The sequence below is a fragment of the Cetorhinus maximus genome, chromosome 3, assembly GCF_964194155.1.
Source record: "Cetorhinus maximus chromosome 3, sCetMax3.hap1.1, whole genome shotgun sequence".
NCBI classification, from domain to species: Eukaryota; Metazoa; Chordata; class Chondrichthyes; order Lamniformes; family Cetorhinidae; genus Cetorhinus; species Cetorhinus maximus.
Genome location: NC_135881.1, coordinates 5,220,619 through 5,242,448, shown reverse-complemented (window position 1 = coordinate 5,242,448; position 21,830 = coordinate 5,220,619). Strand labels below are relative to the sequence as shown.

Genomic DNA, 21,830 nt, shown 5'->3' with positions numbered 1-21,830 from the left:
GCCTTTTGTGGGGTATGTAGAACATTCTTTGTTCCAGTCCGACTCAGACCCCCTCCCCCAACTCTTTTTCAGGTTGCATCGATGACTGTATCGGTGCCATTTCCTGCTTTTGCCATCAATTGGAAAACTTCTTTCAACTTTGCTTCCAATTTCCACCCTTCACTTACCTTCACATGGCCCACCTGTGACTCTTCCCTTCCCTTTCTCAACTTCAGTTTCCATTTCTAGGGATAGGCTGTCCTAATATTCATTATAATCCCACCAACTCCCACAGCTGCCTTGGCTTTTTTTTTTATTCATTTACAGGATGTGGGTGTCGCTGCCTAGGCCAGCAGTTATTGCCCATCCCTAATTGCCCTGAGAAGGTGATGGTGAGCTGCCTTTCTTGAACTGCTGCAGTCCATGTGGTGTAGGTACACCCACAGTGCTGTTAGGGAGGGAGCTCCAGGATTTTGACCCAGTGACAGTGAAAGAACTGCAATATATTTCCAAGTCGGGATGGTGAGTGGCTTGGGGGGGGAGCTTCCAGGTGGTGGTGTTCCCATCTATCTGCTGCTTTGCAGGGTCAACAGAGCTGGGTTTGCCCTTGTCGTTTGCAGTGCCTAGGTTGATGCCGTGGTCCGTCCAGTTTCATTCCTTTTTATTGTCTTTGTAGTGGTTTGATACAAGTGAATGGCTTGCTAGGCCATTTCAGAGGATATTTGACAGTCAACCATATTACTGAGGATTTAGAGTCACATGTAGGCCAGACAAGGTGAGGATGACAGATTTCCTTCCCCAAAGGACATCAGTGAACCAGATGGGTTTTTACAACAATCTACGTGGCTTTGTGGTCATCAAACTTTTAATTCCTGATTTTTATTGAATTCAAATTCCACGATCTGCCGTGGTGGGATTCAAACCTGGGACCCCAGAGCTTTACATAAAGCAGAGGGGGCTAAGTGGAGATTTGTTGGAGGTGTTTAAATCATTAAGGATTTTAATCAGATAAATAAAGAAAAACTGTTTCCAATGGTTGAAGAGCCAAAACCCGAAGGCAGAGACATAATGTGACTGGCAGAAAAACCAGGGCGGGGGAGAGCATGAGGAAAATCATTTTTATGCAACAAATTGAATGGACTGCCTGATAGGATGGGTCTTCAATAGGGATTGGATAAGTACGTTGAGAAAAAATTGCACAGACATGGGGAAAGAGTGGAACTAACTGGATTGTTCTTTGAAAGAGCTGGCACCGACTTGATGAGCTGAATGGCTTCCTTCTGCGCTCTACTGTTCTATGAATTCTATGGAGCAGAAGTTAACAGAATCTCTCTCAACTGATGACTACACGTGTGCAAAAAGATTATTCTGGATTCAGTGCTGCGACTGGGCAAGTGCAATGAATTATGATGAAGAACAATGAGTTAAAACCCTCCCAGTCAGGTCACTGTGACAGCTCAGATTGCATATCCTCAGTAATTCCCCAATCCATCAAAGAACGCAATTGCTCAAAGTGATAATGCGTTGCCTGCTGATGTAGCACAACATTTAAGTGTAATCAATAAACAACAGTAGGGGTCTGCAGTAAAACATCAACATTATTATCCTGTCAAGCGTGTAAAACACTCTAGTTGGTTTGGAAGTTGGTACTTGATTTTAAAAATCTCCTGTAGACAAAACTAGGGATGAGACTTAACAGCATTTTCTCCTATCAGCACAGCTGAGGAATAGAAAATACTGAGAATCTATCTTGCCGTCCCCAAAAACGATCATCTGTAATTTCCAACTCCAGGATCTCTTTTTCTACCCCACTCTTCATTAGGTTCCCCCTTCCCACAATTTCCAATTCTGTAATCTCCATTCCTTGCTGTTCTACTTTCCTTTTTTCTTTAATTCATTCATGGGACGTGGGCATCTCTGGCTAGGCCAGCATTTATTGCCCGTCCCTCACTGCCCTTGAGAAGGGCAACCCCAACCAGTAATTCCTCTTTCACACCGTGCCTGTGCCACTGCGGTGCTTTTATTGTAATAGAGCAGCTATCAAGTGTGCAACTCAGCAGTTTTTCAGCCTCTGGTCATTCATCCAATTAAAAACCTGCATCTGTATCTATATTTCCATGACTTAATTGCTGGTGCTGAACTGTGACCTTCATTAAAACTTTACAGAACAAGGCAGACTGAATACTACGCAAACATCTTTTAAAAAGAACTCAGCGCTGTAGTTTGCCTTAAAAAGACCGCTCAAGGCCCAGTCTACCTTAAACCAAAAAAATGATGAACACAGAACAGACTCCCAAAGAGAGTAGTGTGAGCGGATGGGGGCAGGGGTGAAAGCTCTGAAATTAAGAAAATGCTCTGAAGGAGAGTCATATGGATTCGAAACATTAACTCTTGTTTCTCTCTCCACAGACGCTGCCTGACTTTCCAGCATTTTCTGTTTTTATTTAAGAAACAAATAGCTGGGGGAACGTAGGATTCTGCTGAATGAACGGAGTTTATTTTTTAATTCGTTCATGGGTTGTGGGCCTCGCTGGCTAGGCCAGCATTTATTGCCCATCCCTAATTCTTGTTTAAGAGTCAGCCACATTGCTGTGGGTCTGGAGTCACATGTAGGCCAGATCAGGTAAAGACAGCAGATTTCCTTCCCTAAAGGGCATTAATGAACCAGATGGGTTTTTACAAAAATCAGCAATGGCAGACGTTTAATTCCAGGTTTTTACCGAATTCAAATTTCACCTTCTGCCGTGGTGGGATTTGAACCCGGGTCCCCAGAGAATTACCCAGGGTGTCTGGAATAGTAGTTCAGTGACAATACCACTGTGCCACTGCCTACCCTATGGGCAGATGGGCCAAATGGCGTCCTTTATTCGAAATTACCTTGTGATTTCATTCAAAATACATGAGAACCACCTTCCTCCCAAACAAGCTAAAGAATTAAAACAATAAACAGTTAACTGAGAGAGTGAAACTTTCCACATGACATAGCCCTGATGTGTTGACGATGGGGAAAAGCAATTGGCTTTGATATCCCACTCCTCCCCATTGACGAATATTCCGCTATCACTGCCTTATGTTAACAAACTTCACTGAAAGCAACTGTTTCACCTTTGCCCATAACCAAGAGAACACTGCACTAAATGTTGGTTTAACTTCTCAGCAGTCACACATCCAACACAACAAACACACTGGAGGTAGCTGACCCATCAACAGCAAAAATACACCCCTGCTGTCATTACATTGAACATGCTGCGAGGGTAGTGGCAAGTGTGATGAATAGAATGATTCAGATAAGATAATGCAAACGCAACTTTGTAACTCTGGCAGGAGGGATTGGGGAGAGATCGTTTGGGAAAAAAAACAAAATGGAAGGAAGCACACAACACAATAAAGATCAATTTTAAAAAAACGCTGACAACTGGAAATAAAATTCAGCAGCAGTTAAGTCCGTCAGCATCTTAAAAATGCAGAGCTAATGCTGGTTACTATGAAGTGTCTCCACCTGTAACATTAACCTGACTTGTTTCTTTCTTTCAGATGTTGTTCATCACACCGCGCATTGCTAACGCTTTGTGTCGTTATTTATGGGGAAGCCAAGTGTATACATACCCAGGCCAAGTCTGGTTAGGTTCAAAGAGGATGAGCAATGTGGGCTCGTAGTAGCCATACAGGAACTGCATGTCAATCACATTCAGCAACTTTTCATCCAGCTCTCGAACATCGATGATGTAACTGGGGAGGAAACTGGATTTCTGCCTGTGGGTGAAAGAGCATGTCGTTCAGATGGAAACAGCTATAGCTGAATCTAAAATCAATAGCTGAATCAATAATAAAAATCAATAACTGAACCTAAATAATTGCTGCTACAAAAAATTACATTTCTCCCTTTGTTTAAAAAGCACCTCGTCACCAGCAGTCACCATGATTTCAGTAAAACACTAGCGGGACTCCTGAAACATTCCTCACAGTAAATATGCTGCTTTAGAGAATTGTACTGTGCCATATAATGCACAATGTGATATTCCACTGCTACTACAAACTATGCTAAACCTAGCCTGTCCCTTTGGCTGAATTACAGTCTACAAAAGGATACTGTGAGGAACATTAGTGGTCAATCGTTTTTTTGGTAATTAAACTTTGCGAGTGCTGATAAATTTCCGACTCCCGGGAGAAACCAGCCTCAAATGGCTGCGTTTCTTTTTTATATTTTTAACACATTAAAGAGTGTGACAAACTCAGTAGGTAATGGGTGAGAGACGTTTTTAAGCCATTTTCCCTTGAACCATAAAACACACCAAGAGCTATACACCAACCCATTTTTTCACCAGGCTTTCAAACCTCGGGACATCCATTCCCCTCCTCAATCTTTCCTTCAGTGAAATTTTTAAATCCCAAGTTTGATATTGCTGAATCACTACTCCATCCTCTGCTAAACTCATTCTAATCATGCCAATCTTCCGCACTATGAGCCATGCTTTTTTGGGTTTGTCGTTAAAAATAAGCACCCACTGCATTTCACTGAAAAAGTTATGTTCACATCCTAGAAACACAGAACCCAAACATGAACGCAGCTGTCTCTTAAGAAGTTTAATTTGTCTTTTTCTTTCCTGCCTTCCTCAAGGCATTGACTATTTGCTGCGGTGCATATTTACAGATAATAGTCACCCTTTAGCCAAACTGGCCATCATTCATGTCCAAAACCCCAGAGGGGAATACTAGGAACGGTAGCATGGTGGTTATGTTACTGGACTAGTAATCAGGAGGACTGGACTAAATCAAACACAAAAAGTTAGCATGCAGATGCAGCAAGAAGTTAAGGCAGCAAATGGAATTTTGGCCTGTATTGCTAGGGGGTTGGAGTTTAAATGGGGAAGTCTTGTTACAACTGTACAGGGTGTTGGTGAGGCCGCAACTGAAGTACTATGTACTGTTTTGGTCCCCATATTTAAGAAGGGGTATACTGCCATTGGAGGCAGTTCAAAAGATATTCACTAGGCTGATTCCTGGGGCAAAGGGGTTGACTTAACAAGAACAGCTAAACAGGTTAGGCCTTTATTCATCAAAGTTTAGAAGAATGAGGGGTGATCTTATTGAAACGTACAAGATTCTGAGGGGCCTTGGTGGGGTCGATGCTGAGAAGATGTTTCCACTAGTGGGAGAATCTTGAATTAGGGGACATAGTTACAGAATAAGGGGGCACTCATTTAAAACTGAGATACAAAGGAATTTCTTCTCTCAGAGGGTAGTGAATGCCTGGGATTCTCTACCCCAGAGAGTTGTGGAGGCTGAATCACTGAAAGTATTTAAAGACCTGGTAGATAGATTTTTGAAATATTGGGGAGTTAAGGGCTATGAGGAGCTGGCAGCTAAAGAGGAGGTGAGGCCTGGAGCAGATCAGCCATGATCTTATTGAATGCCAGGGCAGGTTTGATGGGTCGAATGGCCTACTCCTGCTCCTATTTCTTATGTTCTTCATGTTCCCAAGACATGAGTTCAAATCCCACCAGGGAAGCTAAATACCAGAATATTTTAAAAACCCATCTAGTTCACTGATGTCCTTATTGGTCTGACCTTTATTTGACCAATAGCAATATGACCGACTATTAACTAGGAAACTACTTAGTCATCAAGAAGGTGGCTCAGCACAAGTACCACAATAGAAGCTGGCTTTGTCAGTGACTGTATATCCGCAGAATGAATAAATGAAAAAATAACCACTTGGACCTAGTACTCATGGACAACTGGTCAATATCAAGGTCTTCAGCAGAGATAGGGGCACGAACAATCCAAGAAAGGAAAGTTGAAAATCATTTTTTTTTTCTTTTTTAATTATAGCTTACCCCTCCCCCATTACTCCATCTTGTTCATCACTTAAGGTGTCCCTTCGGAAAGGCAGGACCACCAACTGTGTTCCATAGATCAGCATCACTGCACAGCGTCCATCTGGGTCCACACGCACCAGAGGTATATGAACATTTTGCACAAAACCATCCTGTCAAAAAAAGGCAGAGGCAGAAAATAAGGAAATCATTTTTTTCAAATGCAACAGGGAATTCAAGAGAAACTCCTTTACCCAGAGAAATCTGGAACTCACTTCCTGAAAAAATGTTGAGGCTGGAGGTCAATTCAAGATGTCAAAACCCAGATTGATAAAATTTATTGCACAGAATATATTTCATAGGAACAGGCCATTTGGGTCCAAATGGTCTATGCTATTGTTTATACCTCACACAAGCTGCCTCCCACACCCTACTTCATGGAACTCTTTCAGTATATCCTTTCACCTCAACCACTGCAGGTGGCAGCAAGTTTCACATTCGAACACTCAGAGTGGGAGGCAGCTTGTGTGAAGTATAAACAATAGCATTGACCATTTGGGCCCAAATGGCCTGTCCCTACGAAATATATTCTGTGCAATAAAATCTATCAATCCCGGTTTTGACATCATGAACTGACCTCCAGCCTCAACAGTTTTTCAGGGAGTGAGTTCCAGATTTCCACTACCTTTTGTGCGAACAAGTGCTTTCTGACATCACCTCTGAACTGCTTAGCTCAGTTAGGTTATGATCTCTTATTTTGATCTCCCCCCCGAAGGAATAGTTTCTCTTTATCTATCCCATTGAATCTTTTAAATCATCTAAATGCCTCAATTAGATTTTGCATGCTAATTCTTTGCTTATTGACTCTCCAGTGTTGAAATCAAGACTGGCTGGACTATTCTCTCCGTTTCCAGGGTATCGAGAGTTGTGGAATTCCTTTCCTCCCTCAATCTACAGATTCCCTGCTTACTTAAGCACTACCCCTTGATTTGCATTCAAACGTACATCCAACATCTTTAGTGGTGCCTTGCTCTAAGCAGTTTAGCACTTTAATAACTTTCTAAATGAAAAAAGGTAAAGAGAAATGAAAATCCGCAGCAAAGAAAGAAAACACAATGAGGCCAAGCTCTTAAAGGTCTCGTTCTGCTGTGTCTCACACGTACATGTCATAAGCACTTAGATACATGTGCCACTGAGATCCTACCTTCAGCTCGGGCTCCTCAAAATAATGCAGTGAGAGCGTTTTCAGGTCATGGGTTCCAGGGTCATACTCAACCACAGACAGCTTGAAAAAGGAAAAAAAAACAGACGTGTTTAAAATAAACAGGGATCCTCCAGCACCAGGGCATTAAGTAAATAGATCTTTGCATACTACATACAAACATGGGAGCAAGAATTGGCCACTCAGCCCTTCAAGCCTGCTCCGCTATTCAATAAGGTCGTGGCTGATCTGATGTAACCTCAACCCCACGTTCCTGCCTACCCCCGATAACCTTTCACCCCCTTGTTAATCAAGAATCTATCTAGCTCGGTCTTAAAAATATTCAAAGACCCTGCTTCCACCGCCCTTTGAGGAAGAGAGTTCCAAAGACTCACTACCCTCAGAAAAAAATTCTCCTCATCTCTGTCTTAAGTGATGCCCCCCTTATTTTTAAACAGTGACCCCCTAGTTCTAGATTCTCCCACAAGAGGAAACACCCTCTCCACATCCACTCAAGATCCAGTCAAGAACACTCAGAATCTTAAAGGTTTCATTCAAGTCACCTCTTATTCTTCTGAATTCCAGTGGATACAAGCCTAACCTGTCCAACCTTTCCTCATAAGATAATGGCCTAGTAAACCTTCTCTGAACTGCTTCTAACGCATTTATATCTTTCCTAAATAAGGAGACCAATACTGTACACAGTACTCCAGGTGTGGTCTCACCATTGCCCTGTATAACTGAAGCATAACCTCCCTACTTTTGTATTCAATTCCCCTCACAATAAATGATAACATTCCACTGGCCTTCCGAATTACCTGCGGTACCTGCCTTTTGTGATTTATGCACCAGGATACCCAGATCCTTCCAAATCTCAGAGCTTTTCAATCTCTCACCATTTAGATAATATGCTTCTTTTTATTTTTCCTGCCAAAATGAATAATTTCACATTTTCCACATTATAGTCCATTTGCCAGGTCTTTGCCCACTCACTTAACATATCTGTGCCACTCTGTAGCCTCCTTACTTTCCTATCTATCTTTGTGTCATCAGCAAATTTAGCAACCATACCATCTGTCCCTTCATCCAAGTTATTTATATAAATTGTTAGAAGTTGAGGCCCCAGCACTGATCCCTGTGGCACACCACTTGTTACATCCCGCCACCCAGAAAAAGACCCATTTATGGCTACCCTCTGCTTCCTGTTAGGTAGCCAATTTTCTATCCATTCCAATATATTGCCCCCTACACCATGAGCTTTTATTTTCTGCAACAACCTTTGATGTGGCATTTTATCAAATGCCTTCTGGAAATCTAAGTACAGCACATCCACCGGTTCCCCTTTAACCACAGCACATGTGACTACTTCAAAGAACTCCAATAAATTAGTGAAGCATGATTTCCCTTTCACAAAACCACGCTGCTTCCTGCAAGGGCTCCATCCCATTCTTCCAGTTCCTTCGCCTCCGTCGCATCTGTTCAGATGATGCTACCTTCCAAATCGGCACTTCTGACAAGTCTTCATTTTTCCCTAACTGAGGGTTCCTCCCACTGTGGTTGACAGGGTCTTCAATCTGTCTGACCCATCTCCTGCACCTCTGCCCTCACCTTTCCTCCCAGAACCATGACAGGGTCCCCCTTGTCCTCATCTTTCAGCCCACCAGCATTCAGAGGATCATCCTCCACCACTCCAGCATGATACCAACACCATACACATCTTCCCCTCATCCCTCTGTCAGCATTCAGTAGAGACCATTCCCCCGTGACACCCTGGTCCACTCCTCCATCACCCTCGACTCCTCATCCCCTTCCCATGCAATCGCAGAAGGTGTAACATCTGCCCCTTTACCTCCTCTCTCCTCACCGCCCAAGGCCCCAAACACTCCTTTCAGGTGAAGCAGCGCTTCACTTGCACCTCCTTCAATCTGTTTACTGTATTCGCTGCTCCCAATGCAATGGGAAGACCAAGTGCAAGCTGGGTGACCGCTTTGTGGAACATCTTCGCTCAGTCCGCAAGCATGACCCAGACCTCCCTGTCGCTGACCATTTCAACACACCATCCTGCTCTCATGCCCACATGTCCGTCCTTGGCCTGCTGGAACATTCCAGTGAAGCCCAACGCAAACTGGAGGAACAGCACCTCATCTTCCAATTACGCACTTTACAGCCTTCCGGACTCATTGAGTTCAACAACTTCAGGCCACGAACTCTCTCCTCCACCTTTACGTCTTTTTTAATCCAATTTTTTTTTAATTAATTTATTTTTAAAAACGTTTTAGTCTCTTCCTTTCTCCCCCAACGGCTACCACTCATACGGACTCGAAACGTTAACTGTTTCTTTCTCCACAGATGCTGGCAGACCTGCTGAGTTTTTCCGGTATTTTCTGGTCATATTTCAGATTTCCAACATTCGCAGTACTTTGCTTTTATCACCATGTTGACTCTGCCTGATTCCCATAAACCTTTCCAAGTGCCCTGCTAAAACATCTTTAATAATAGCTTCTACCATTTGCCCTAAGACAGATGTTAAGCTAACTGGCCTGTAGTTTCCTACTTTCTGTCTCCCTCCCTTTTTGAATAAAGGAGTTACGTTTGCTATTTTCCAATCTAATGGGACCTTCCCAACCCTAGGAGAACCAACACATCAACTATTTCTCTAGTCCCTTCTTTCAAGACCTTAGGATGAAATCCATCAGGACCCAACAATTTGCTCAATGTCACTTTTCTGGTGATTGTAATTTTCCTGAGTTCCTCCTTCCTTTCCATTTCTTGATTTACAGCTTTTTCTGGGATGTTACCCGTAATCTCTATAGTGAAAACCGATGCAAAATACTTGTTCAATTCATCTGCCCTCTCCTTACTTTCCATTAATTCCCCAGGCTCACTTTCTATCAGACCAAGGGTCACTTTGTTAGCTCTTTCCTTATTTAAATACCTACAGAAACCGTTGCTATTCGCCTTTATATTTCCAGCTAGCTTTCTTTCATACTCTGATTTTTCCTTCCTTAATAATCTGCTGTTTTATTTGCTGTTTTAAAATTCTGTCCAGTCTTCTGACCCGCCACAATTTTAAGTTTTCTTTAAGTTTGATACTGTCCTTTTAACATTTTTAGTTAACCATGGATCTCCCCTTGGAAGTTCTCTCTCATTGGAATGTATATATTCTGTGCATTCTGAAGTATCCCTTTAACAGTCTGCCACTGCATCTCTATGGACCTATCATAACTTCATTTGCCAATTCACTTTAGCTAGCTCTGCTTTCATGCCCTCACATGATTGTCCTTATTTAAGTATAAAATACTAGTCTTGGACACACTCGTCTCTCCTTCAAAATAAAAGTAAAAATTCAATCATATTATGATTGCTGCTCACTAGGGGTGCTTTCACTATGAGGTTATCAATTAATCCCATCTCGTTGCACAGTACCAGGTCTAGTATAGCCTGCTCTCTGACTGGCTCCAGAACATGCTGCTCCAAGAAACCATCCCAAAAAAATACTATGAATCCCTCATCTAAGCTACCTTTGCCCATCTGATTTTTCCAGTCTATCTGTAGATTAAAATCCCCCATGATTATCGCTGTACTTTTTTGACAAGCTCCCATTATTTCTTCCTTTATACTCTGTCCTACTGTGTAGTTACAATTAGGGGGCCTGTACACCACTGCCACATGTGACTTTTCACCTTTACTGTTTCTCATCTCAACCCAAACCGCTTCTACATTCTGGTTTCCTGAACTTAGGTTATCCATCTCTAATGCGCTAATATCATCATTAGTTAACAGAGCAACCCCTCCACCTTTTCTTAGCTTCCTGTCATTCCTAAGTGTCACATACCCTCCAACGTTCAGGTCCCAATCTATGTCATCCTGCAGTCATGTCTCTGTAATGGCTATCAGGTTGTACTTATTTATTTCTTTTTGCACTATCAGTTCATCTGTTTTGTTTTGAATGCTACGTGCATTTAGAAACAGAGCCCTTAATTTTGTCCTTCTATTAGTTTCGTAATGTCTGGCCTTAGGGTTTACTCTTAAGATTTGTACTCTCTGTCCACACTATTAATGGAAGACAAAATAATCTGAATGTCATACGGAGCTGTGTAGAGTAGGATATATTCATTGTCTAGGACGTGTATTTCTGGGAGTGTTCCACCCACTCTGTAGCTCTGGATCCAACAAAGGACTGGAACCTAACTTCCAAATGGCTCCATTCATGCATACCATGGAGTCTTGGGGGCCTGATATAAAGCCTAAATCCAAACCTAAACTGTGGTTAGAACTCACACTGTCAATACGAGCTGATTTTCAATTTAGAAAGTATCTGCTTGCAAGGGAACAGCACCAACAACTACACTCCTGAAACCTCCAGACTCAACTTTCAAAAAAAACCCCACCAGCCAACAAGAGATACAAGCACAAAATAGGACTGAACCACCTGCATTTAAGTACTGGATTATCAGGGCTTGGGAACTCACAGGAACAAGAGGAGCTGATTTGTATATCATCTCCATTTATCCACCAGTGATCAATATTTCTGAATACCCTTACTCAACAAAAATCCTTCAATCTCAGTCTTGAAAATTTCAATTGCTCCACAGCCTTTTAGGGGAGTTCCAGATTTCCACCACCTTTTGTGTGAAAAAAGTGCTTTCTAATGTTACTCCTGAACGGACTGGCTCTAATTTTAACATCATGCCCCCTTATTTTGGAATTCTGCACATAGAGAGGACATAGTTTCTTTCTAGCTACCCATTGAATTCTTTTAACACCTTAAACACCAGAGTTAGATCACCCATCAAACTTCTAAACATGAGAGAACACACACACACAAACACACGCTCGCACACACAAACAAATGCACACTTGTGTTCTTGTCAGCTTACTTTGGCATCTTTGAAGCTGAGGAGGAGTGCATCCCGCTTGGAACCTGCCAGTTGTACACTAGCTATGGACATGACATTTCCAAAGAGTGAAAAAGATGCCATCTGCTCCAGCTTTTCTTTCCGACCTTTAACCTCTACAAAAAAAAAACAGGAGACAGGCATTCAGCAATAAAAATACAAACCTGATCCCTTCTGTAATTTATTCATACTGATGTAAGGCAACAAACTATTCATCTCTCACTGCAAAGTTTAAACATGTGCAGCAATGTACTCCACACAGTGCTCAGAGGGGTCTCAAACTTCTGACAAGTCATATTAACATTTTTAACTGTCTTAGTTTGAATTTCTCGCTGTAATTCACCGGCAAAGTAGAAGTTACAAGAATATTAACTTTTTTCAAATTGCAGGTCCATGGAGGTACAGAAGATAGCAGTAAAGGGTATGGTTCAAATCTCTCCGCCTTTAATCTTGCACAAGGTGACGCTATTCATGAGCTTAAATGAGTGTAGGCACCAAAGGAGCAGCACAGTTGAATTTCGCAGTCATCTCTCTTTATCCAGAGTTGGCCTTTCCACCACGAGTACTCACAGAACAGTGATCAGGAGTGAGAACCCCAGGTCATTTTTTTCTCCTCCGTAGTTGGGAGATTTTGTAGCCATTAAATTCTGCCCAGTGGAGGCCAGAACTCGCTTCACTGTTTTTTATTTTTTTCAACCAGTCAAAGACTGCATATCTTATATCTGTATATATCATATTTCCCATTTTTTAAAACTTGAATGTTTCAGAAATACAGAGAAAATCCCCTGTTAAACTGTTCTCACTTATTTCCAGGATGATATACGTGAGGTAACACACCCGCATCATGTACAGAAAAGTAAGTAAAGTTTTAGAGCATACAATTTGCCCCTATATGTATATGTCAGTCAACACTTAGAAACAGATACTGCCATTAACTCACATTAAGCAGTTGATCCAAAGGCGACTTTACGAAAAATGCTCAGGAAATAAAGAGGTGGAAGAAAAGAACTTGCATTTCAGTGATGCCTCACACAACCCTAGGGAAAAGTGTCCAGCAGTCAGCATCGCGATGATGCAGTCTGGGAAGAGTGTCCAGCAGTCAGCATCGCAATGAAGCAGTCTGGGAAGAGTGTCCAGCAGTCAACATCGCGGTGAAGCAGTCTGGGAAGAGTGTCCAGCAGTCAGCATCGCTGTGAAGCAGTCTGGGAAGAGTGTCCAGCAGTCAGCATCGCGGTGAAGCAGTCTGGGAAGAGTGTCCAGCAGTCAGCATCGCAATGAAGCAGTCTGGAAAGAGTGTCCAGCAGTCAACATCGCGGTGCAGCAGTCTGGGAAGAGTGTCCAGCAGTCAGCATCGCTGTGAAGCAGTCTGGGAAGAGTATCCAGCAGTCAGCATCGCAATGAAGCAGTCTGGGAAGAGTGTCCAGCAGTCAACATCGCGGTGAAGCAGTCTGGGAAGAGTGTCCAGCAGTCAGCATCGCTGTGAAGCAGTCTGGGAAGAGTGTCCAGCAGTCAACATCGCGGTGAAGCAGTCTGGGAAGAGTGTCCAGCAGTCAGCATCGCAATGAAGCAGTCTGGGAAGAGTGTCCAGCAGTCAACATCGCGGTGCAGCAGTCTGGGAAGAGTGTCCAGCAGTCAGCATCGCTGTGAAGCAGTCTGGGAAGAGTATCCAGCAGTCAGCATCGCTGTGAAGCAGTCTGGGAAGAGTATCCAGCAGTCAGCATCGCTGTGAAGCAGTCTGGGAAGAGTATCCAGCAATCAGCATTGCGGTGAAGCAGTCTGGGAAGTGTCCTGCAGTCAGTTCTTGTTGAAAATAACAAGAGTGACATAGACCCCTCAGGATGTACGGCTCACAATGAACGTCTGCATTGAATACTAATTGTATTATAATTGTATTGAAGCACCTCATAGTGCAACATGATGTATGTTGATAACTCCAATACTATCGCACTGTTTAACTGTCTGTAATGACCATATTGAAATGACTGTAATATTCATTGATTGCATTGAAGCACCTCGTGATCCATGTGTAAAAGTTGAATCTGATTGCACTTTTTGTGATGGCGCTTTAGAAATGTTTTATGAATAAAGTATATTTTTCAAAAAAAAAACAAGAGTGACATCACGAGACAGCGCGAGAGCGGCGGAGAGATCAGAACCAGCACGAATGTGGGGAAGCTTCAAAAAGTGACGTCAGCACAAAGGTGAGAGCTGCTGGTGAGTAGTGGATAAGTGTTTTTCTCCAGTTTAAAACAGATTAAGCCAAGGAAAGGTAAGAGTTCTAGTTTTTATTTAAAGTACATAAATAATTTAACCTTTTTTTTACTGTATTTAACTTAAAGTAAGGGGTTTCTTTTTGACTAGAAACATGGCAGGGCAGCTCAATCCCGAGTTATGTACCACCTGCAACATATGGGAAGTCCTAGACGCTCCTTGCGCTCTGACCGACCACGTGTGTAGTAAGTGCCACCAGCTGCAGCTACTTGAGCTCCGAGTTTCGGAGCTTGAGAGGCAGCTGGAGGCACTGAGGTGCATCCGCGAGGCTGAGAGTTTCGTAGATAGCACGTTTTTAGTGTGGTCACCCACAGCTTACGGAAGTACAGACAGAGAGGGAATGGGCGACCATCAGTTAGAAGAAAGGTATCAGGCAGGTAGTCAGGAAATCCCCAGGGTGCATCTCACTCGAGAACTGTTTTTCTGAGTTGGAAAACAGTGAGAGTGACGGTTCCTCTGGGGAGTGCAGCCACGCTCATGGCACTGTGAGTGGCTCAGCTGCACGGCGGGGGGAGGGGGAAGAAGAGGGGAAGAGCAATAGTGGTAGGAGACTCGATAGTAAGGGGAACAGACAGGCATTTCTGCGGCTATAGACATGACTCCAGGATGGTATGTTATCCTTGACCCTGGCACCAGGGAGACGTCACTGAACTGCTGCAGGGCATTCTAAAGGGGGAGGGCCCTCAACTCATCTGCCTTATTCGTCATACTCCTTGCATTAAAATAAAGACCATCCAACCTTGCCAAACTCCCTTGTGCCTTAACTGGCTTATAATTTCTATGCCTTCCAGACCCACTTGCCCTCTCTTCTAATTTTGGCTGTGCATCTCCCCCTGCTGAACCTCCTCTCAGGATCCCATCCCCCGCCAAGTTATTTTAAACCTCCCCCCCCCCCGACCCCCACCAACAGCACCAGCAAACCTCCCCGCAAGGATGTTGGTCCCATTCCGGTTCAGGTGTAACCTGTTTGCCTTGTACAGGTCCCACCGCCCTCAGAAACGGTCCCAAGAAATCTAAAACCCTCCCTCCTGCACCATCTCTCCAGCCACGCATTCATCTGGACTAACCTCCTATTTCTATAGTCACTAGCGTGTGGCACTGGAAGTAATCCAGAGATTACTACCCTTGAGTTCCTGCTTTTTAATCTGTTTCCTAGCTCCCTAAATTCTGCTTGCAGGACCTGTGGGACTCCATTCATCACATTCTGCCAATCAGAAAAAGGCCCATTTTTGCATACTCTGTTTTCTTCCAGTCAGCCAAACTTCTATCTATACTAATACATTACCTGCTACACTAGGGGTTTTAATTTCTGCAATAACCTTTGATGTGGCACCTTATTAAATGCCTTTTGGAGATCCAAGTACAGTGTGTCTACAGGCTCCCCTTTATCCACAGCTCATGTTACTCCTTCAAAACAAAACTTCAATAAATTGATTAAACATGATTTTCACAAAACCATGCTGACTCTTCCCGATTACCTTGAGTTTTTTTTAAAACTGTCCAGCTGTACCCTCCTTAATGATCGATTCTAACAATTTCTCCATGACAGACGTCAAGCTAACTGGCCTATAGTTTCCTGTTTTCTGCCTCCCTCCCTTCTTGAATATTTGCTACTTTCCAGTCTGATGGAGCCTTTTCAGAATCTAGTGAATTTTGGAAAATTAACACCAGCACATTTACCACCTCATTAGCCACCTCTTTTAAAACCCTAGGCTGTAGTCCATCATGACCCAAAGACTTGTCAGCCCGCAGCTCCATCAGTTTGCTCAGTATCACTTCCCTCGTTATTGCAATTTCGCCAAGTCCCTCTCTCCCTTTCACCTCCTGACTTACAGCTATTACTGGAATGTTTTTTGTATCCTCTATAGTAAACATTGAAGCAAAATATTTGTTCATTTCATCTGCCATTTCCTTATTATCTACTATTAACTCCCCATTGTCGCTCTCTGGAAGACCAACACTCACTTTACTTACTCTTTTTCCCTTTTTAAAATACCTGTAGAAACTCTTGCTATCCGTTTTTACATTTCTAGCTAGCTTCCCCACATACTCTAACTTATTTCTCCTAATTAATCTTTTAGTCATTCTCTGCCGTTCTTTATATTCTGGCCAATCATCTGTCCTGCCATTCATCTTTGCAGTTCTATGCTTCTTCTTTACATTTGATGCTTTGCTTAAATTCTTTAGTTAACCGCGGATAGTGGTCCTCCCCAGCAATAGGATAAATGACGAGATTATCTATTTCATTAATCAGAGTCGACTAGACAACCAATTAGCACCCTTTTCTCCTATAGTATAAATTCTTGAGATTATCTGAAATTTGGAATTCTTGAGTTTGCCCTGATGGGTGTATAAAAAATGTCAGCAACATGTCTTTCTTTTTAGAAATATTCAAGTTCTGCACTACCAAACAACCGTTTATTTTATTAATGTTGATTGATGGCACCAGGGAGCAGTATATTGGCCCAGGGCACCAGGAAGAACTCCCATGTTCTTCTTTCCATGATAGCCATGGGACCTTTACAGCTACCTGGTGGGAACTCAGTTTAATAAACTGTTTCATCTGACAGTAGAGTACTCCCCTAATACTGTACTAGGATGTCAGACGAGATTTTCTGCTCAGTCTCTGGGATGAGCTTTGAACTCAACGTTCCGACTCAGACGCAGGAGTGCTACCCAGTGTCACAGTATCGTTACGATGCAGGAGGCAGCCATTCAGCCCATTGAATCTGTACTGGCTCTTTGAACAAGCGTTCCACCTAGTCACACTCCCCTGCCTTATCCCCGTAACCTACTGAGACACGGCTGACAATTATTTTCTGCAACTACCCACCCATATCTAAAGTACCGAATAACTGTTAAATACCCGTATGTAAAAAAGTGCAGTGTTACCTGAAGACTTGTCTCCTTTCACTGTGCTCTGCAAGTATAAAAGAAACAGTTAGTTTTAATGACTAAACCAGAAGCAAAATACTGCGGAAGCCAGAAGTCTGAAACAAAACCAAGTGTTGGAAGTACCCAGCAGATGTGGCAGCATTTTATTTTTATTCATTCATGGGATGTGGGTGTTGCTGGCTAGGCCAGCATTTATTGCCCATCCCTAATTGCCCTTATTCAGAGGGCATTTAAGAGTCAACCACATTGCTGTGGGTCTGGAGTCACATGTAGGCCAGTCCAGGTAAGGATGGCAGATTTCCTTCCCTAAAGGACATTAGTGAACCAGATGGGTTTTTACGGCAATCGACAATGGTTTTATGGTCATCATTAGACTTTTAATTCCAGATTTTTTTTTTTTTAAATTGAATTTAAATTCTACCATCTGCAATGGTGGTATTCCAACCTGGCTTTTCAGAGCATCGGCCTGGGTCTCTGGATTACTAGTCCAGCGACAATACCACTATGCCATTGCCTCCCCGATCTATGGAGAGAGAAACAGTTAATGTTTCAGGTCAATGACTTATCAGAACTTTCCGTGTACTGTTTAAAGAGCTGCCACTTGTGACTGACCTCAGCGCCCAGAAGTTAGGCAGGAAAAACAGCCACGGCTCCCCATCATGGCTTCTATCAACGTCCTGGCTGCAACTACTGAAGACTTGTGCTCCAGAACTAGCCATGCCACTAACCAAGCTGTTCCACTACAGCTACAACACTGACATCTATCTGGCATAAGTAGGAAATAGCCTAAGTATATCCTGTTCACAAAAACCTAGACAAATCTAATCTGGCCAATGACCACCCCATCAGTCTACTCTCATTTAGCAAAGTGATGAAAGGTGTCACTGATAGTGCTATCGAACAGCACTTAAACAGCAATCATTTGCTCACCGATGCTCCCATTCGGCTCCTAATTTCATTCAACCTTGGCCCAAACATGAACAAAAGAGCCGAATTCCAGAGGTAAAATGAGAGTGGCTGTCCTTGACATCAAGGCAGCATTTGACCAAGTGTATATCCAGGAGCCCTAGCAAAATTGAAGTCAATGTGAATGAAGAGGAAAATGCTCCGTTGGCTTCAATCATACCTGGCGCAAAGGAAGATGATAGTGGTTTTGGGAGGCAGTCATCTCAGCCCAGGGCATCACCTCAGACTTTTCCTCAGAGTAATTTCCTAGATCCAACCATCTTCAGCTGCTTCATCAACTACTTCTCCTAGGGAAGTTCTCTTATGATTGCAGTGTTCAGTACCTTTCACAATTCCTCAGGTAAAGGCACAGTCCCTGCCGCATGCAGCAAGGCCTGTACAATATTAGGCTTGGGGTGCTAAATGGTGAGTAACATTCATGTCACACAAGTACCAGACAATGGCCATCCCCAACAAAAGAGAATCTAACCATCCCTTTCAAAGGCATTGCCATCACTGAATGCCCGTCATCAATATCTTGGTGGTTAACCAGACAAGAAACTTAACTGGATCTGCCTTGGCAACAAGAGGTCAGGTGCTGGAAATTCTGGAGTAGTTCACCTTCAGACTTCCCAAAGGCTCTCCAGCATCTATGAACCACACATCAATAGTGTAATTTTAAAAATATATTCATTCATTGGATGTGGGTGTCACGGACAAGCCCACCATTTGTTTATTGCCCACCCCTAAATGCCACTGAGAAGGTGCCTTCTTGAAGCACTGGAGTCCATGCATTGTAGGTACACCAACTGTGCTTTTAGGAAGGGAGTTCCAGGATTTTGACCCAGTGACTGTGAAGGAACGGAGATATATTTCCAAGTCAGGATGGTGTGTGGCTTGGAGGGGAACTTGCATGTGGTGTCTTCCCATGCATCTGCTGCCCTTGTCCAAAGAGGTAGGGATCCATAAGGCCATAAGACGTAGGAGCAGAAGTAGGCCATTCGGCCCATCGAGTCTGCTCCACCATTCAATGAGATCATGGCTGATCTGATAATCCTCAACTCCACTTTCCTGCCTTTTCCCCATAACCCTTGATTCCCTTACTGATTAAAAATTTATCTATCTCAGCCTTGAATATACTCAACAACCCAGCTTCTACAGCCCTCTGCAGTAAAGAATTCCACAGATGCCCTATCCTCTGAGAGAAATTGCTCCTCATCTCTGTCTTAAACGGGCGACCGCTTACTCTGAGATGATGCCCTCTGGTCCAAGACTCTCCCACAAGGGGTAACAACCTCTCAGCATCTACCCTGTAAAGTCCTCTAAGAATCTTATATGTTTCAATAAGGTCGCCTCTCAATCTTCTAAACTCCAATGAATACAGGCCCAACCTACTCAACCTCTCCCCATAAAAAAATCCCTCCATACCCAGGATCAACCTTGTGAACCTTCTCTGGACTGCCTCCAATGCCAATATATCTTTCCTTAGATAAGGGAACCAAACCTGTTCAAAGTATTCTAGGTATGGTCTAACTAGTGCCTTGTATAGTTTAGAAAGATTCCCTATTTTTTAAAACTCCATTCCCTTTGAAATTAAGGCCAGCATTCCATTTCCCTTCCCTATTACCTGAACTTGCATGTTAGTTTTTTTGTGATTCACACACGAGGACCCCCAAATACCTCTGTGCTGCAACTTTCTGCAATCTTTCTCCACTTATACCAATATTCAGCTCCTCTATTCTTCCTGCCAAAGTGCATAACCTCACATTTATTCCATCTGCCAAGTTTTGGCCCACTCACTTAACCGGTCTATAAGTAGATAAATCTCCAGGCCTGGATGAAATGTATCCCAGGCTGTTGAGTGAGGCAAGGGAGGAGATAGCAGGGGCACTGTCAATAATTTTCAATACCTCTCTGGCCACAGGAGAGGTGCCAGGGGACTGGAGAGCAGACAATGTGGTACCGTTATTCAAGGAGGGAGGAAGGGATAAACCAGGGAACTACAGGCCAGTCAATCTAACCTCAGTGGTGGGGAAACTATTGGAACCGATTCTGAGGGACAGAATTAATCTACACTTGGAGAGGCAGGGATTAATCAAGGACAGTCAGCATGGTTTTGTTAAGGGGTCATGTCTGACCAATTTGATTGAGTTTTTCGAAGAGGTGACCAGGTGTGTAGATGAGGGCAATGCATTTGACGTAGTCTATTTGGACTTCAGCAAAGCTTTTGATAAGGTCCCACATGGGAGACTAATAATGAAGGTAAGAGCCCATGGGATCCAAGGCAATTTGGAAAATTGGATCCAGAATTGGCTGAGTGGCAGGAAGCAGAGGGTGATGGTCGAGGGGTGTTTTTGTGACTGGATGCCTGTGTCCAGTGGGGCTCCACGGGGGTCGGTGTTGGGTCCCTTGCAATTTGTGGTATATATAAACGATTTAGACTTGAATGTAGGAGGGCTGATCAGTAAGTTCACAGATGACACGAAAATTGGTGGGGTGGCAAATAGTGAGGAGGATAGCCTTAGATTACAGGAGGATATAAACGGGCTGGTCAGATGGGCTGATCAGTGGCAAATGGAATTTAATCTGGATAAGTGTGAGGTGATGCACTTGGGCAGGACCAGCAATGCACAGGAATACACAATGAATGGTGGGACCCTGGGAAGTACCAAGGATCAGAGAGACCTTGGTGTGCATGTCCACCGGTCCCTTAAGGTGGCAGGACAGGTAGATAAGGTGGTCAAGAAGGCATATGGGATACTTGCCTTTATTAGCCGAGGCATAGAATATAAGAGCAGAGAAGTTATGCTGGAACTGTTTAAAACACTGATTAGGCCACAGTATTGCGCGCAGTTCTGGAAACCGCATTATAGGAAGGATGTGATTGCACTAGAGTGAGTGCAGAGGAGGTTTACCAGGTTGTTGCCTGGGCTGGAGAGTTTTAATTATGAGGAGAGATTGGATAGGCTGGGGTTATTTTCCCTGGAGCAGAGGAGATTGAGGGGGGACATGATTGAGGTGTATAAAAATATGAGGGGCATAGATAGGGTAGACAGGAAGGAACTTTCCTCTTGGTGGAGGGATCAATAACCAGGGGGCATAGATTTAAACTAAGGGGCAGAAGGTTTAGAGGGGATGTGAGGAAGAATTTTTTCACCCAGAGGGTGGTGGGAATCTAGAACTCACTGCCTGAAAGGGTGGTAGAGGCAGAAACCCTCATAACGTTTAAGAAGTATTTGGGTGTGCAATTGCGTTGCCATGGCATGCAAGGCTATGGGCCTCATGCTGGAAAATGGGATTAGAATAGTTAGGTACTTGTTTGACCAGCGCAGGCTCAATGGGCCAAAGGGTCTTTTTCTGTCCTGTAGACCTCTATGACTCGATATCCCTCTGTAGACTCAGTCATACTCACCACTTGCCTTTCCATCTCTTTATGTCATCTGCAAACTTGGCTGTAGTACATTCACTTCCCTCATCCAAGTCATTAAAGCATATTGTAAATAACTGTGGCTCCAGCACTGATCCCTGTGGCACTCCATGAGTTACAGGTTGCCATCCTGGAAATGCCCCCCTTATCCTAACTCTCTGTCTTCTATTAGTTAGCCAATCCTCTATCCATGCTAATATACTACCTCAAAACCATGGACTCTTATCTTATTAAGTAGCCTTATGTGCGGTACCTTATTGAACACCTTTTGGAATTCCAAATATATTACATCTACTGGTTCCCCTTTATCTATCCTGCTAGTTACCTCCTTAAAGAATTCTAATAAATTTGTCAGGCATGATTTCCACCTACAGGAAGCCATGCTGACTCTGCTTGAT

At 43.4% G+C, this 21,830-nt stretch overlaps 1 protein-coding gene across 1 annotated transcript in view; it reads right to left on the bottom strand.

The window, feature by feature from the left end:
• The window catches only part of cpsf1 (cleavage and polyadenylation specific factor 1), a 114,467-nt gene that overhangs the window by 84,090 nt on the left and 8,547 nt on the right, over positions 1-21,830 (bottom strand). Inside the window, exons 3-7 of the mRNA XM_078536209.1 lie at positions 17,058-17,085; positions 11,877-12,010; positions 7,000-7,080; positions 5,817-5,968; positions 3,586-3,732 (exon numbers count right to left, since the gene is read on the bottom strand). Coding sequence (XP_078392335.1) covers positions 3,586-3,732; positions 5,817-5,968; positions 7,000-7,080; positions 11,877-12,010; positions 17,058-17,085 — 542 coding nt within the window. The remainder of the gene's footprint in view (positions 1-3,585; positions 3,733-5,816; positions 5,969-6,999; positions 7,081-11,876; positions 12,011-17,057; positions 17,086-21,830) is intronic.